The 18,109-nt window shown below is 37.4% G+C and overlaps 1 protein-coding gene across 2 annotated transcripts; it reads right to left on the bottom strand.

The window, feature by feature from the left end:
• Positions 1–274: 274 nt before the first annotated feature.
• On the bottom strand, positions 275–2,407 carry LOC306839379 (cytochrome c-a-like). Of its 2 annotated transcripts, none has more exons than XM_079368032.1 (3): positions 2,155–2,407; positions 1,708–1,885; positions 275–1,066 (listed from the first exon to the last, which is right to left on the bottom strand). In XM_079368032.1, the coding sequence occupies exons 2-3, from the start codon at positions 1,874–1,876 to the stop codon at positions 921–923; spliced, it is 315 nt and encodes a 104-aa protein (XP_079224158.1). In that variant the 5' UTR covers positions 1,877–1,885; positions 2,155–2,407; the 3' UTR covers positions 275–920. The 2 variants fall into 2 exon arrangements, with proteins under 2 accessions (XP_079224158.1, XP_079224159.1); XM_079368033.1 differs by having other exon boundaries at positions 2,165–2,407.
• Positions 2,408–18,109: the final 15,702 nt, after the last annotated feature.

Here is an 18,109-nt window from a genome sequence, read left to right as displayed (position 1 = left end):
GATGTGTGAGTTTTCCCTAAGCTGCACAAACAGGCTACCGAACATTTTTTTATTTTTAATGAAAAAAAAACCTTAATTCCCTTAAAGAACTGTTTCATCCGTGGTTGTTTTGCTTTCATTTACAACTATCTTTTATAAATATTTCAATGTATTAATCTTTTTGTAAATGTTTTGTTACCTCACAAACTACAAAGATACATTCAGTACAGCAAATGACTGTAGGGGTAAGTCAGTATGTCATTAGAAAGAGGAAGGAAACCACACAATGAAAGTATTTCAGTATCACAAGGTTTTTAATACCACATCCGTTACTCAATAAAAGGGTCAAGGCATTGGTCACACCTACCCATTCACACACTAATGGCAGAGGCTGCTAAAGTGTCCATCAATATTAACAAATCCCATTTGACCAATTCTACTGTTCTTAATTCAAAACCACAAATTAAAGTAGAAAATGTAAACATTTCAACATACGTATTTTGTAGTGCAGCTTTCTAAAAATAAAAGTAATAACACACCTAGCTTAGACAAAAGAAGAAAGTAGAAACCCTTTTAAAGTTAAACCATATAAAGGAAGTTAAAAATGCAAAGTGTGTAGTTTTGGTGCAAGCAGTAGTCTTATTTATATGTAAACAACTCAAAAAGTCAAAATGCAAGGCTGCCCCTTTAAGAAGCCTTAACTGAGAACAGTCTCGAAAATCCACAAGTAACATGAAGGCGGACTCATGTGATAATTAAAAACAGTCTCACACAGAAACACTGTAGCAACAATGCTCCAGAGTAACATGGTGTAGTGATGTGAATTTTAAAAATCTAATGCCAACTGTGATTTAAACTTAAAACAAAGTACACACTGTATTGGATATTGTTTATGGTTTAGCACTTATGTCCACAGCAGTGTGTGCTGTGCATTTATAACACTAGGAGGTGGCATCCTTTAAATAAGCTATGATGTTATTTCTGTCCTTTTTCTTTCTGAGTCCACTGAAGATCATCTTGGTTCCAGGAATGTACTTCTTAGGGTTTGTTAGGTAGATATTCAGAGTTTCCTCATCCCAAACGATACCTGATGAAACAAACACGTCAACAATCTTTTTTTTTTTAACATGATCTTATTCAGAGTGTTAAGAACACATTTGCATTGTCTCACTTTCGAGTCCTGCTTATGCTTAGTTTTATTGCCTTGTGTTTGAGCAGAGCTGTTTGACCTGTTCAGACCTGCTGCTCTGGCTGATACACAACATACAGCTACTCACTCTTTACAAGTAATTGTGGCCTTTATATTCAAACACATTTTAATGTCATATTTCAAAAAAGAATAACAATAACATGATGATATATATAGCTACAGCTATATATATAGCTATATATATAGGGCTATATATATAGCTGTGTATTGGAACACTCGTTTTTTTAATACACATTCCCAGCAATGTATGCATGAACAATCTGCATTGATTATTGTAATAGTGTTTCTGTCTTGTCTTTGCACGCCTTTAAACACTTCTTCAAGGTGTAGGCAATTTAACACAAGTCCCCATGATGCTCTTAATAATGGTAAAATGGACCAGTTCTGTGACAACCTGAAGTATAAGTGTAAACAAAAAGAAAGTTTAGACACTGGCAGTTTTGTTATGTTGTGGCCCGTTCACGATTCCAACAAGTTTACATTACACAAGACAAAAAGATTAAACGTAATCTGCGTACCTTTGTCGATGTTGGCTTGTGTGTAGGAGTAGCCAGGCGCTTGTCCCGTTTTCCTACCAAACAAACCCCACAGGTTGGGCCCCTGCTTGTGTTTGCCATCCTTTTCCACCGTGTGACAAGCCGAACATTTCTGCACAAATGCCTTCTTCCCTTTCGCGATGTCTCCCATGATGAGCCGCTGAAGGAGATGATAAAAAACAGTGTGTTCAACTCGAGACAAAATGTGAAGTATTTCAGGCCCTATAACCTATAGTTGCCCTAGGCACAGAGGTAAAGCAGACTCAGTTAACCTCAAACTTCGTGTGAACAATTTGGAAAGAAGTAGCCTACACGTCAAATAAATGAAACACGCAGAATAAACTGTAAGAAAGGCTGTTTACAAAGCGACAATATTTAGGCAGTAACTAGACATCAACATCATGTTTTTTTTAGTACCAGTATCAGTACCGGAGCCTACCTGGCGGCAGTGGGTAGTTGTAGGACCTCAGGTAAAAGTTTCCTCCCCTTTTCAGAGTCAAACTTTAAAGACTCTTGTCAGTTATCTTGACGTTTCTAACGTTTAAGCAGGTCCTACTTCTAAACGAGCTCTTTGTTGGACACGATCGTCTTTGAACCCTTATTCTGAAGAATCTAGCATTTCGTAAGGAAGTGACTGACTCGAAGAAAAAGAGGCTCGGTCTAACAGCTCAACTCATAGAAGGGAGTGTTTGGGTCACACCCATTCAGATTTCAACTGCTGTAAGGTTTCCAAACTTATAGGTGACATAACATCATTGTTCTTGCAGAAATAAGTGTATCAATATTGTTAAATGTGTGATTTTACTTTTTAGTGTAATATTAGGATTTCTAATATTTAAAAAATATATATAAAAAATATGTGTCACCTACATAATTCACTTAAATGCTTATCTTAGCTAAAATGAAAAGGTTTTAAAAAGAAGTCCATTATATGATATGATACAGTTCATTGCTATAAGAACAAGTCAAATTAGTTTAACAGAGACGCCAATATATTTTCATGTGTCTGAAACAGATTTTTAAAGCGACATTTCAGTTCACTGAACTTGTTACAATGTTATTGCGACACTAGATCTGGTCACTAGAGGGCGCATAGCGCTTGTTGGAGCATAAGAGGCAGGCAGTTCTGCAAAACAAATCCTGCAACAGAGCTGAACCCAAGTCTAACTTTGTTGTCTTTTTGTACTAACATCTAGTTGGGGTTTAGTCCTCAAAAGCACATGCATGAATACAAATATAATGGTGAAGAGTGTTGTGAATTTTGTCAATAATTTTTGAAGTCGAGTATTTTTATAGTTATCTTTAAGAAATAGAGATGTGAAGCTGTACACTAGCACACCTGTTGATAATGCATGGTAACAGTACTGAGCATGTGAATATATTAAGACATCAAAGGTTTTTTTTGTCTCAATTTAAAAATCATACAGAAAGCTAATCTCTTTTAGTTTCTTATAGCCTTAAATAGAGAAGTGATGTGTGATGTACTATAACTATATACTATTTGAGTAAAGGCAACAGCCACTCAGGTTTACATCATATTGTTTAGTGTAATGAAAATGTACAGTAATACTAGGCTATATAGTTACTTAAAATATTAAGTATTTACTTACAGACATTTATGGTTGTTTACTGTACTACAAATAAACATTCATATTGTATGAAGTTACGGGTAATTTTTGAAGATAACACTTTTTAACCAAATAAAATCCATATCCATATTTACATTTAAACATATGGAAACAAAGCAGAACAATGTTTAATTTTAATCCTACAGGTTGTTAATTTTTTGTGTTGGCCATTAAATACGTATAGTGAAAATCTTTTAGCAGTAAGAAGGAAAGTATAATTTGTCTATTTTTGTTTGTGACCTTGTTGATTTTAATTATTCTTTGTCTCCACCTAGTGGCCAATCACTGAACTGTTTGACAACTTTATCTTTAGTCTATTAGTTGGGGCTGTTATAGAGTGGACCCCCCATTTAAAGCACACAGATTTGATTCATTTAATTTAGAAGATATTTTTTGTTTTTGAGCATTTATGTATTTATGGTTTTTAAAGAATACAATGAAATAATTAAAAAAAAGTTTAAATATTTAAAAAGAAGACAAATACTTGAACTTGAAATCAATCATCTGCATCCATACTCAAGAATACATTGTGCAAAACATCTTCAAGCTTTATTTTATTTCATTTATTTGCCTTTATAGTAAAAACACTGTTTTTTATACACATTATTTATTGCAGTGTTGACATAATCCTTCAAATCTTTTTGTCTGGCATCTTCATCTCTTCTGAGCTGCCTGAAAGCACATCATCTTCAGTCCTGTAGGAGGAGAATACACAGTTTGTGTTTTTTATAACCTATATCAGTCATAGGGCTACTTGGAATGATAGGTATAGCTATAATGGACAATAGGGTACTACCAGTGCATGCTGTTTTCCAGTGAGTGATTAGTGACCAGCCTCATGAGGAGTTTCCAGTTCAGACTGTTTCTCCAAAACCTCCGAGGCAGCGCTGCGTTCATGACGGCTCGGACACGGGGGCATTCAGCACACAGTTGAACCAATCCCCATGCTCTTCCGAACCTCTGCGGCAAGTTAGGGGTGGAGTTTTGTCCTTGGTCCTCATTACTGCTGCTGTGCCTCCCAAAGCGCATGGGCATGTTGGCGTGCAGGTGGAGGGGTTTGGCTGTAGGCGGTTGCAACTTGGTGATGGTGGGGAAGCTCATTTTACTCGCAGGGGTGGATTGGATGATGAAGCTCTTGAAATCCAAACTTCTATGGGAGGCACTTTTAGTCTGCAAACAAAAAAAATCTGACTCACATAAATACATAAACATATAAACATGGTAAATAAATGGTTATTATAGAGAAAATAAAAAAACTAGTTAAACATTAAGAAAGTTGTCAAAAACATCACTAATGAAATCTGCTGTAAATGTCATTTTTCATTTTGAATACTAGTGCACTTTTCCTCCTTGTTTATGGTTTCTGATTTTAGTCCTAAATCAGGTAACTGCAGGAACATATTGAAAACATTAAGTAATTTTCGGGTTGTAAAATGGAAACATGAATAACATAATACATTTTCAATTCATATTTTGGGCACAGTTTCTTGTAAAACAAAAATAATAATTGTGATCTTGCCGGAAGCAATAGATACAAGTATGGACTGTAGCTTCCAAAAATGTTCACTTTCATTACAGTATTTGTTTGTCTACAATCTGGGACAGTTGTGAAAAATGCCAGACAACTTCTTGAAGTATAAGTTGCTGTGATTTTTTTTTCTTCTAACTAATACTAAACTTAAAAAATAATAATAATAATAATAATAATAATAATATGGTTATAAATATAACAAAGAAAAATATCAAATCTTCTCATTAGAAATGCTGGATAAAGAGACTCTAAGCTCATAAACAACAATCAGTTAAGATGTTTATCAATCAAATAATCATTTTCCATTAAATAGAAAACAGATTTAATTTTACCTGTTGGTGCAGCTGTCTCCTCACACTGTGTCTCTCATCAACGCTGCCAAGAAAACCTTTACCTATACGAGCCGATTTCTCAAAAATCTGCTCGTCAGACATAGCTGCCCCTCCGAGCCCCCCCAGCATCAGCAGCACTGACAGAAACACTGTGCTCGACATTTGAACAGAAACGGCTTCTCTCAGAAGAATCAGGAAACCACTCTGTCCCCATTATTAAAGACCTGCAAACATACGTCACAGACAGACTACTTCATTCTTATTTTAAAACAGCTGAATTCCATCCTCAGTAATAACCGGCTCTGAGGAATACATTAGATATGGCATGTATGTCCTAATGAGGTTCATAATGAGAATGAACCTGTCTGCATATTTTAGTCAAACAACATAAGAGGAGATCACTGGAAACTGAACCAAAAACATTTGATCAAAAGAAACAGAAGCAGCAACACTCAAACATTGCATTGAGATTGCAATGTTTAGTCTCCTTCAGTGACAGGTTGTATTCTTCCTTTACCAAACACTAACTAATTAAATCCAGCGTGCCAATGTCAATTAGGGAGACAATAGCAAAAACAAACAAACAAAGGGCTGTGTTAATGGACTGTTGTGCAGAAATAAGACAGGCAGCACTGGGAGCACTGTGGAAAAATATAGGAATTTGTTATTTTGAACTCTTTTATCCATTTTTTAAAAATTGAATCCACACTTGATTTTATTTGAATGGTTTGGTTTTTTTGCCATGCGTGAAATATATTCACCCATTTGATTTATTTTTCCTATTATAAATTCCAGGTTTGTGATTTCACCACCATATTTCAACCACGAAATATATTGAAATTCAGCACTGAAAAAATTTCATTGTCTTTGTAATTGATGTCACCATGCAGTAAATGATTATTTCTTTATGAGACCCTTTACACCAGAGGCTGTTTTGGCATGTGGTGTGAGTTTTGTCAAGGCACCAAGTACTGTCTCAAACTTTTCCACGATGCTGCACCAGAAAAGCTTTGCAGCTTCCCTGATGTCAAAGGAGGGAGGAGAGGGAGGTCTTTGTCCACAGTAGCAGCTGGACCAGCAGGTCCTCAACCAGGTCACTGCTGATAGTGAGCACTGCAGGGAGAGAAAGATTAGGAATATCTTCTTCCACAGAGGAAGTGTTGCAGCTGTCGCAGGTCTGAGCCTCAGCTCTCTGCTGCTTAAGAGACAAACTGGAGTCCATGGTCTCAACAATATGATCAAACAAACGCAGTTAAATTCATATTCACAACATTCAGTTTGATTCTCACATTATATGCTCACAGTTGATTGGATAATAAGGATGCCCCAATAACCTTTTTTTTTTTTTTTTTAATTCTAAACAATTATTTGATGTTATACTGTAAACCTGATCCCTTTTCCATTTCATGAAAAAGAGCTGTATAAAATCCAAAACACAAGATTAGAACATGTTTTATACAACTGAATTTTATTTATGTAGCATAATGCAAACATGCAGCCAAGCGGCTTTACATTTATACAAAAAAAGGCATTTTAGTAAGATAAATTTGACAATGATGGAATTGAAAATAGCAACAGTTCACATAATTTTCACATAATAATTTTTCCATAAGAAAGTAAGTGAAAGGTTTTATAAGAAAAAATAAATACCCGATATAAAGCTTGTGTCAAAACAACAGTAGAAACTTTGACTAATTCAGTAAAATTACTCAAATAAAAAACACGACTGAAAATATAAGTGCATAACTTCTAAAAGATACAAAATGGTGACAGTTTTGACATCTAGAGGCAGTGAGTACCATTACAGTACATACAGAACTTGTCATCACCTACCAAATATCCACACATTCAATCCTCACACTTCTCTAAAGCTTCTTTTCCTCTCAATGAGAACTGTATAAGGGATGGATGATATTACTCACCTGTTTAGAAGTAAAGCTTTAAGTAATGCATAATCAGGGGCATGGTCTCTTTGAGTGACAGGTGGATACTGCTGGCTTCATGCAGGACAACAACACAGCTCATACAGTCATACAGAACTTGCCTTCTTGGCCATGTTTGTGTTCTTAATAATAAGGCCTTCTGTGAAGTTGGCTATATAAACAGACCATCTACATCGACTGAATATGTTTATATTTAAGTAGCATGGATGAACACTGCACTCTCCATACCCATCTTGTTTGCTTTTTATTATACATTGAGTCATGATTGCTGGTACATATCTTTTTCCTGTAGAGATAACAGCTGCAGTGATATCACCTGCTACTCTGTTCCCAGAGTTCGGTGAGCAAGTGGGAGGTCCATCATGTTCCACAAGCTCTCTGGCTTCTTGTTTGCCTACCGTTCGCTCCTCCCTCTCCTGCAAGTACAGCAGCTTCTGGCTCCAGAAAACCAATGTGCACCTGAGAGACCAACGGGTGATGTTGTCGTGTTTAAGTCCATTATTTATACATCCACTGGTGAAAATGTGGTCATGAACTATAATTGTTGTGTAAAGAGGAAGTAAACAATGGCGTTTCATCAAGCTATGACTCAGTTAGATATATTTAAAAAGTACTTCAACAGCTCATCTTGTCCTGCAGTTAATCTTGGAACAACTGGAGGCTTAAGCTCTTTTCATGTATATCTGATATGAAACTATTGTAGCTAGCAACTGCTTGACGATCCAGCTCTGACAAGTATCTGGATCAGAACTGGGAGTGGTGTTTACGTCACTCACCAGTCTTTGTTGTGAGCGTGTCATTCGTGAATCTAGCTGCATAAAGGCCTGAGCTGTATCTGCAGACAGAATGTGAGGAATGCCTGGTGTGAGACACAGGGCGTTAATCACAACCTACAGGGAACTTTAATTTGATCCATGCGTCATGACCCTGACATTGTTACCATTTACCATGTTCCCATGTCACATCCCACCTCTGAGGCTTTAATACACCAGTTAAAGAATCTCAGCGGGAAAGTATCCAAGTCACATCTGGTTTTAGTGATTCAGTATCAGCCTTAAGATGTTTTTTTACGGCTATGGTTTCAGTCTATCTTTCTGCATTATCATATACCTCCCACTCCTCCTTAGCTCGATTCTTTGTGCTCTCTCTCCCTGACCCCCGGCCCCAGCCTGCAGGCTATGGGGTCCGGGGATTTACGGTCCTGTCTCCAACACTTATTCAGCAGTCTTATCCACAGAGAGGGCTTCCCTTTTCCTCCAGCTCTGCCTTTGTTCTTTCCCTGAGCGCTCTCTCCAGGACCTTGTTCTCTGCCACTGTAATTCTCTCGTCTTAATGTTTTTAATGTGCATCCCTCACAACCCCGGCGGCCTTTTCATCTTTCCATTTTCTCGTCTCCCTCCCCTCCTCTGTGCTGTCTACTTACTTGAAAACAGACGCTGCTTCCTGCTTGATTTAATACATCTTGAGCCCCCTATATATAACGATTGTTTAATTTATTTAGCATCCCTATTTTATATAAAAGATATATAAGCTGCAGAACTTCCCTAAAGGTTCAGTGGAACGTCTTTAAATAAATTCACAATTGAGAATACAAGAGAAACGGATGGAACAGACAGAGAGAGACAGACACAGGATAAGGTACTATAACAGGTCTCTCTCTCTCTCTCTCTCTCTCTCTCTCTCTCTCTCTCTCTCTCTCTCTCTCTCTCTCTCTCTCTCTCTCTCTCTCTGTCTTTTGGATCTGGCAGTGTTCCCAGAATTCCTCTCCAGGACCAGAACAACCCCTTTGGATTCCCCGGATGATTTGTGGGAATGTGCTGTTGAGCTGATTTATGTGGAGTTTTATCTCCCCCTCACTTAGACATCAGCCCAGGTCATCATCACAACACTTTACATGCCCATACACTCAACGAGGGGAGACACATTCATCAGGCCGCTGTGACGGGTTATAGTTCTGTCAATGATCAAATCCATTTCTGCTGGATCTCTATGATATGATGTATGGGAAGACAGGCTGACGCCGGGCAGACGAACCCACAGGTTTAGTGTATGTGGAGGGGAAAATAAGGGTGTAAGTCTGTTGTGTTGTTGTGATCCAGCCCCTCAAAACATTCATATCCAATAAAAAATGCAGACAAGATAAAAATGTTGAGGCCAAAGAAGGGTCAGGGGACAGAACTGACAGGAATAGTTATGTTTTGCATCTTTCTCTCCAGAAAGACAGAATGAACTGAATGTTAAAGTATTTAACTTGTACACGTAGAGGCCTGAGTGTATTTAGTGACTGTATACCCAATTTGAAACCCCCCCCACTGAAGTCATCTTAGGAAGAGAGTATAAATTGTCTGAGGTAGTTTCCTTCTTATGACAGGTTGTTAAACTGTACGAAAACAGAACAAGACATGCTTTTACTTAAAATGTTTACTGGCAATCTTCAAAATGTTTGGAATTGCCATCAAGTCCCAAGAACAAAACCAACAATATAGATATTTCTCTGACCTTATAGACAAAGACCCGTCAATGAAATGGACGAATAGATACAGACTATATTTATCATTAAAAAAAAAGTTCACAAAAATGCATTCAAGTAATTTCCATAAACAGCTGCTGCACAAACTAATATTTGGTTAATCTTATCAAACAGGTTTTATCAGTTAGGGACTTTTTCCAGCAATGGATTAATGTACTTTAATGCTCCAGTGACAATCTATGGCAGGACTATATTCAGTATGTGTGACTGACTCAGCATATAACACACCACCCATTTCACACCATGTATGTAATTGATTTATTCTTCTCGATATTGAACTCGTTATTCACATGTACAGTGGAACATGTAGTTTGGTTTCACAGGAGACTCAGGTTAAACAGATACATTTTTTAATGGTTAGGTCTTTTTACAAGATTTGTTAATAATGAGTAATAAACATGGACACAGTTCCCTTGTGGGTTTAACTTTTCTTGCAGTCAATTTTTTGTTCTTCTTTTTTATTAAATGAATAAATGAATATCATCTCTGATTGGCTGTGACAATTTTTTTTGCGTAATTGGCAACCTCCCCCCCAAAAAAATAAAATAAAAATCTTGGTCTGACATTATTTTGGCTGAGTGAAATGGCTATATATTTTTTTCCATGTTTGTTAGTATAACTAATAAAGCCTTTCTTATTGGCTAATTTAAGGCCTCTTATAAGCCTTACATTTGCTTATGCCTCGCTACAGTTCTGCATGCACAAAGCTGAGACATATTTCTTGACTGTAAACCGTATGTGCGTTCCTGATTATGATTATGATTATCTATTACTATATTTATAATCAGTTCATGACGATGTACCAACATTTTCATTTGCAACAATAAATATGTCAATTTTCATTTAGTTTTCTTAATCATGTGTTTTTTTTGTATCCCAGCAAATCTGGACCCAACCGTTTGTTTATTATTCTAGAAAAAGATTTTGGCCTTTTTATTTAAAGAACTTATTGCAATTTCCCCGTCAATGAATCTGCAATTATACTTTACTAATGCTTTGTTTAATCTCGCTGACATCTTTATGCTTAAATTTTATTCATTACATGCTGATGAGTATCACTTGTTTATAATAAAAAGTAGCATGTTTTTTTTTTCCTTTTTAACTTCAGTCCCAGTTAACATTTAAGTCCACTAGATGGCACTCTGCGTTTGGATGATTGAATCTAGAGTTTATAGATTCGTTTTTATGAGCCTCTGTTCTTATTCTGTTCCTTCATCTATATTTTTCCGATATTTTTTCTGATACTTCTGCTATCTGCTAATTTCTGCATCACTTTAATTTTATATTTTATATATTATTTATTTACAGAATAACGTCGTTGAACAGCATTATGCAGATTACTGAAAGATGTTGTCCACAAGGAGGCGCTCTAACACACTTCTTCTCTGCTTGTGGAGAAGGAGGAGCTCCTAAGTAGAGGCGGGTAGTCATGGGAGGAGGTACTAGGAGAAAGAAGGAGGGTCCAAAAAAGAGGGAGGAGTTCATATGACTGCTTACAAGGGGAGGCGCTTAAATCCACTGACCAATCAGAGATTTACAAAAATTCACCAATCAGAGCTGGAGACAGGCCGGCAGGAAACTGAGCAAATGACCCTTGATGAGAGAGGGGGAAGGGGGACGATGAGGGAGGAAGAAGGGGCCCTGAGAGCGGGGTGTGTTTATGTGTGGAGGCTTGGTTGAAAGAATCCAACTCAGCATATGTTTTGTCTTAGGTATTCATTGAAAGAAATATTTATTTCACCCAAGAAAACGCTGAAGGCCCGATCATGTGTAAAGAGATATTTAAAGCATGGATGAAGTTAGTGGATGAGCGATTGATTGGCAGTAATAAAATACAGAAAGAGAAAGAATAGTGATTAGAAAGTTATAGAGATGTAATAGAAATGTTTGAAATATGAAGGACTATTGACCAATGTTTCCTTTTAAAAGAGATTCATACAAACTAAATGGCAGTAGCGAACAAAAAGATAGCACCATTTCAAATGTTCTGCTGTTTTGATGGCTTGTCTCATTTGTTGTTTTCCTTTTTCCTACTTGATTTCAGTGTTTGCACAGCCGTTTGTCTGTTGCGTGAGTTTCAAGATCATTGGGACTTGGAAATATCTTAAAACCCTGGTGCATAAATCCAAAACACATTGCTGCCAAAGAACAAACAAAGAATCTTTTTCTTCACACTAATGGCTAAATTAAGGGCTAAGATTTATGGAAAGTATTTTTGCAGTAACAGTAATAGGATAAAGTAAGTGATGAGAAAAGAATGAGAAAATACAGAAAAGGGCTGAGAAAAGGCTTTTCCCCTCAGTGTTTCTGCTGACCTCCAGGCCCTCTCTTTGCTCCCAATTGGACAGCCGGTTTCTCTGCTGGGCAGCGGGTCAGAGGAGGTCTTAGGTCATCTCAGACACCCACACAGAGGGCTCAAAACGACCTCCAACCTTTTCCTGCCGTGCAGCTGAATCTTGCACAGCGCCTAAAGCAAAGCAGGCAGAGAGGAAACACAAGCAGCATTTTCAAACACATGAATAATGAGCTTTGTTTTATTGCCAAATGCCTCTTTGTGGTTTTAACTTGCTAATTGTAAGCTATGTGTAAAAACACACCCGTGTTATTCAATAATTAAAAAGTGTGTTTCCACCACAATCTATAGGATGATGATGTGACTGTTGGACATTAATGATACATACTCTACACACGTGAAAGGAATCTGCTCATCTGCTGTTTGGATCAGTTCTCAGTTTGACTTCTCAGTGTGCTTCAGAGGTCAGACTTAAGATGCAAAATCAAATGAGTGCAGTATATACTCTTAGATGGTGCTTCATTTGAAGAAAGTTCCATTGTAATCAAGCAAATTTAAACACAAAATTGGTTTCCTTTGCTAAGTTCACAAACCAAACCTAAATAACACTTGTGTAATGTTAATGAAGGCCTACTGTGAAACTGTAGTGATTATTATGCCACTTCAGTGTGTATGTAAACATATGATCTTCATATGTAGTGGTGGGAGAATTACACAAACCCTAAATGAAATCAAAGTATATTTATACCAGGCCTCTAAAAGTCTCCATTCAGAAATCTGCTTAAATACCAGGCTGTGAGTGCATGCACTTAGCTGCAACTTACAGTACCGACACTCGTGTTTCACTTCCAGGAAGCTTTCAACCTCGGATGTGTTAACCTTAAATTACACACAATACACAGTTATGCTAGATTAAGTGGCCTGTTATGCTGCTGTGTAGTTATGTGTAATGCCTTCCTGTTTTTGATTCATAGTTTAACACTTCAATTATCTTATTAAGGATTACAATTCCAGAAATGTATATTCTGTTTAAATTGTTTTAACAATTATTACCATAAAATAGTTAAACAATTGAAAACAATTTTTTTTTAGACAAACAAAAATCTTGAAGGAATTTTTTTGTAATGGGTCACATTTAGATGAACACTGGAAATGTAATTTGTGCGTTATCACTTGTTACACATTATATCTGAACATGTACATTCCCAATTTCAAACACATATTATCAGCTTCAAAAGCACCTTTTTTTTAAGTAAAATTACAAGGTTACGGAAAAAGGAACATAAAGATTAGCAACAAAGTTCTTTGGTTATTAACAAATAGTTTTTACTCTAACATTTTATGCATAAAACTTTGAAGTATAGTGCTTTGAAAAATCATGATATATATATATTTTTTTTTAATTAAAATACATTGAATGCTAAATGTGCAAAACTGGTGGCAGTATGTTTTTAAAACCTGAAAAAGAATCACCAGCCCGGAGGATGAAGAGGAGTTCGGGGTATCTGGCTAAATTGAAATAAGGAAACGTTGTCATCTGCAGCTTTATAAAAAGCCTTGGCCAGAACAAATCATAAACATTATGTTGTTCACATGCTTTTTAAAATCTTTGTCAGAAAAGAGTTAAACAAGAATGAATTCACATTATTATCTGTGAATTTAAGTGATTTTTTTTTCTTTACAATATAATTAGATCGTAAGCAAACAATCTAATCAGCTTAGCATTTTGGTTGGCATTATTGTAGTAGAGGTGTGACTAAAGACATGTTCTCTAAGATCAGGCTGGTTATATGGAACAATAAGATTTCTTTAAAAGTTTGAATAGGTAATTTATTTCCACAGAAACCAAAAATTAACAATGTTTGCTGTCTAATTTTCATGAACTTTACAAAGCAATATGGGTTTAGTCTCCTTGTTTAAATATTGTTGCCATTTACAGTTAAAATGTGTTTAAAAAGTGTGATATTTCATGATCATATTGGCAATGGTTCCTTTTGAAGAGGAAAGAAAGTTCAATTATTTAAAACAGAGCAGAATAAGAATTATGTTTGACACAACAGACCAAGTGATGAACCAGACTTGAAAACAGCACTTGAGTTCAATTATTGAGTTTTTCTCTATCCTCACACACACACACGCACGCACACGCTCACACACACACACACACACACACACACACACACACACACACACACACACACACACACACACACACAAACTGTATAATGAATGTGTGTGTAGGTGTGTGTGTATTGTCAGTTATGTGTGAATAAAACACTGTTATCCTCTGATGGTTTGTGACGGTAAAAGCATCCCCACTTTTTCCCCTCATTTCCCCTCCCTTTCCCACTCTACTCCTGCGCTGTTCCCGGCATTTAGAATTGGAGTGTAAAGAATGTGTGTGTGTGTCTGTGTGTGTGCGCGTAAATGTGCATGTGAGGGAACCTAATCTGGGCCATAGCTTTCAGCACAGACTGCAGGATCCCCAGAGTTTAGAAAGAGACAGAATTGAATTGAGAGAGAGAGAGAGAGAGAGAGAGAGAGAGAGAGAGTCCAATTTGACCTCAGCAAAGCTTTTCATACACACACAAACACACATGCACACACATACGTCCAGCACTGAGTGTTCGGGACAGCTGCAGGATTGTGACATCATCTTTAGTTGCCTGCTTATGGATTTGATCTGGGTTGAGGGGGAAGATTGAAACTGAAACACCAAACTGCTCTCTGGACTCACATCCTCTGCCAGAAAAACCTGTGTGTATCTGCGTGTGAGTCTTTGTGTGGAATGGTTTAGAGGCACTAATAAAACCGCAACATAAAGCCATACTGCTCTCTCTTACTCTCTCTCTCTCTCTCTCTCTCTCTCTCTCTCTCTCTCTCTCTCTCTCTCTCTCTGCTTGTTGCTGATTGATGCCTTGTGTATATTCTTGGTGGTAATCAGATCTGTTTCTTCCAGAACTTTCTGTAAATAAAGTCTGCAGCAGTACCAGGCTGCCAGGCAGACAGACAGGCAGGCTGTCTCTGTTGGGGATTTAGCGCTCACTTTGAGACCTGGCATTGTGCTGCGTAGGCCCCTATGGGCACCCAGAAGCACATGATTTTCTCCCTTTGTGATCAGAGCACGCTCACTGTCATTTGTACGTGCATGTGTGTTTGTTGAGGGGTCATCTGAGGCCCATGTTAGCATGCATGTGCAGTTTCATTAGACATCTGACTTGATCTGAGCAGTAAATTAGCTGTTAGATGCAAATTAGCAGAACAGCGGGATGGTGCACTGATGCAACTTCTTGCAGTTCAGTGAAGAACACACACAAACACACACAAACACACACACACACGCACGCACACACACACACACACACAAACACACACAAGCACGCACACACACACACACACACACACACACACACACAAATACAAACTTTTCTTGTTGAATTACATCTTTATCATTTTGAGCCGACAGATACCAACAAAGTTAGATCACCACCTAAACCCTCCTTCAAATTCTCAGGATAAGAAAGCCAGACCAGCTAGTCAGAGACATGTGTGTTCGTGCATGCATGCATGCGTGCGTGTGTGTCTGTGTGTGTGTGTCTGTGTGTGTCTGTGTGTGTCTGTGGTTTAGTCGTTAGGCCAGAGCATGGGAAAAAGTTCAGCTTTAATCAGCAAAACAAGCAACCACAACAACAAATACAGATATCCACTAATCTGCTTGAACAAAACAATATGTAAGAGCAGATGTGCCAAAACACAAATGCATGCACACGATCGAACAAAAAAGGACTGTTGATTTATAACATAACCCTCCATTATCTAAAAAAGACCAACACGATTCAAGATTATTACTGGTGGAATGACACTGAATGAAGTTGAGTCAGATTTAAATCACATGATCACATCACTCTGAGCCGTAATGTATCACGATGATAATTAACCACACATCTGGATTTGCTTCTAGTATGCCTCTTACTAGAACTAACTATGTGAATATTTGACAAAACAATCTCATCTACATGTACACTTTTCAGCTTGTTATAAACTTTAAACCATGTCAGAAAAACTGATCGTTAAGCTTTCTTGTCTGTGTTCAAAAGAGGGATGGTGAATTCATAACTGGCAAACGTGGAGAGAAAGAAATCTGAATGACATTTGAAAAACATTTTAAGCATGAAAGCTTTGAGAGGCTTTAGTGTACTGCTGTAATTTGGTGTAACGTTTGGTTGAACTCTCACACTGGGATGTCTTTGCTGTTACTATAGACTGAGTATACTTAGGGACGTGACTGAGCATGGGGGTAACTTCAGCTGCGTCTTAAATGTCTGACACCCACAACTGTGATACATTATTCTCAGTCATAAACAAATATAACTGTAAAAGTTTAACGAATGAAGGACTCGTATGTAAATAGATATTCATTACCATTGAATCAAATTTTGAAAACATCAATAACCTGAGAAAAATAAGGATCTACAAAAAGTATGTCACCCAGAAATGTGTTCATCATCATCTTAGTGTGTGGAGTTGGGAATGTTTGTCATTTTAGTAATAACAGCATCCAAATAACCTAATTTATATGTACACTATAATGCTACATCATGTGTGCACCCCTGTTCACACACATATATAACTCTGTTTGATAGCTAAACTGTTCATTGGAGTCCTTTTCCCAGTTTGAAGAAATGTAACCTCTTCATCAAAAGTTGACCTTTAGGATGTTTTGAAATACAGAAACAAGAATAATTAATGAAACGGTCTTCAGCTCAAAATTCCCTAATTGTTTTAGACGTAGAACTTTGAATTGAAAAAGTGAAAATATAACCTTAAGGAAGTAAACAATTTAGATTAAAAATATGCAGAAATAATTACATCTGCGTAATTAGGTTCTGCTCAGGTTTTTGCCTATAAAAAAGATTTTTGTCTTTCCAGCTGCTGCCAAAGTTTGCAGAGTACATGCTGATGCTGGATTACTGCTGTCAGAGAGCAGAGCCTAAAGCTTCTTGTTTTTATAGAGACTATGCACAATAATAATCATTGAATAATTGAATTGATACACATTATATTTTCAAAGGCTTTAAATCCAAAATTATAATGTGCAAGAGATACAGTATCTTGCTGCATCTGTATTGAAGAAAACAGTGAGTTTGTATCTTTGGGCTGATAGTTTGAACGAGGCCCTTTATTATTTTAACATGATGTCTGCATGCACAGAGAGGTTGTCCACAAAGATGTTTTTCTAAAATAACTGAAGTTGCCTTTAGGAAATTAAGACAGTTGTTGTTGCTGAACTTAGTTCTGCTGAACTACAATTGTTTTTTTGTGCGTGGCTGAAACGGGGTATGGCAGAGTAAAGGTGATCACAGCAGCATAATAGGACTTGTGGTTTTCATGCATGATTGTTACAGAAAATTTGAACATTAATTTTTAGGTGATGACTATGCTTATAAGTTTGCCTCTTCTGGTATCAGACCAGTGTATTATACATGTTTGTTTGTTTTCAGACGTTCCTTAATGCCAACAAAGCTCATTTGGTGTGAACTGAATTGACACACAGGGAAACAAGAGAAAAGCGAGACAAAGAGATGGAGAGAGAGGGTAATGAAAGCGAGCATAGGGCTACCACCCACTGGAGCAGACAGCACACACCGCACAAAGTCAGAATAGACACAAAAGGTACAAATGCCATCTGGGCTAGGCGGCTACGCTACATCCACAGACAATGGGGGCTCTTTCACGCTGCCCAGCCCAGTCCAGGCCATCTGCTGCTGGTGAGAACGAGTGGGAGAGGAGACCCCCTGGACCTCCAGAGGTCCCAAAATCCTAATATCAGCATAAAATTAGAATCAGAGTATATGGAAATATGAATGAAGATGACTCACTGCACAACATGAGGTGAAACAATAGAGGTGGTGAGTGAGTCAGGCACGTTTTGTCACTAGCCTATACTGGGAATCAGAACACGTGTGATTTTCTTTCTGAGCAACAATGGTGAAAGGAGAACAACTGCTACAACAGCAGGGGAGAATGGGAGTGTGTATGCTTGCAAACATCTATACATACAGCACGCGAAGCACAGATGCAAGCACAGAGAAACAGTCATTCATCACGTAGTGGAAAATAACAGACA

The sequence above is a fragment of the Symphodus melops genome (assembly GCF_947650265.1).
Source record: "Symphodus melops genome assembly, chromosome: 18".
Classification (NCBI taxonomy): Eukaryota; Metazoa; Chordata; class Actinopteri; order Labriformes; family Labridae; genus Symphodus; species Symphodus melops.
The sequence above is the reverse complement of the archived record's forward strand: the minus strand, read 5'-3'. Positions and strand labels throughout refer to the sequence as shown.

What these genes read in the sequence shown, in the direction of transcription:
- LOC306839379 (XM_079368032.1), bottom strand. Translation starts at nt 1,876, where the DNA reads ATGGGAGACATCGCGAAAGGGAAGAAGGCATTTGTGCAGAAATGTTCG. An exon ending in ACAAGCCAACATCGACAAAG is followed by an intron (nt 1,067 to 1,707) that starts GTACGCAGATTA and finishes TTGTTTCATCAG; the next exon opens with GTATCGTTTGGGATGAGGAA.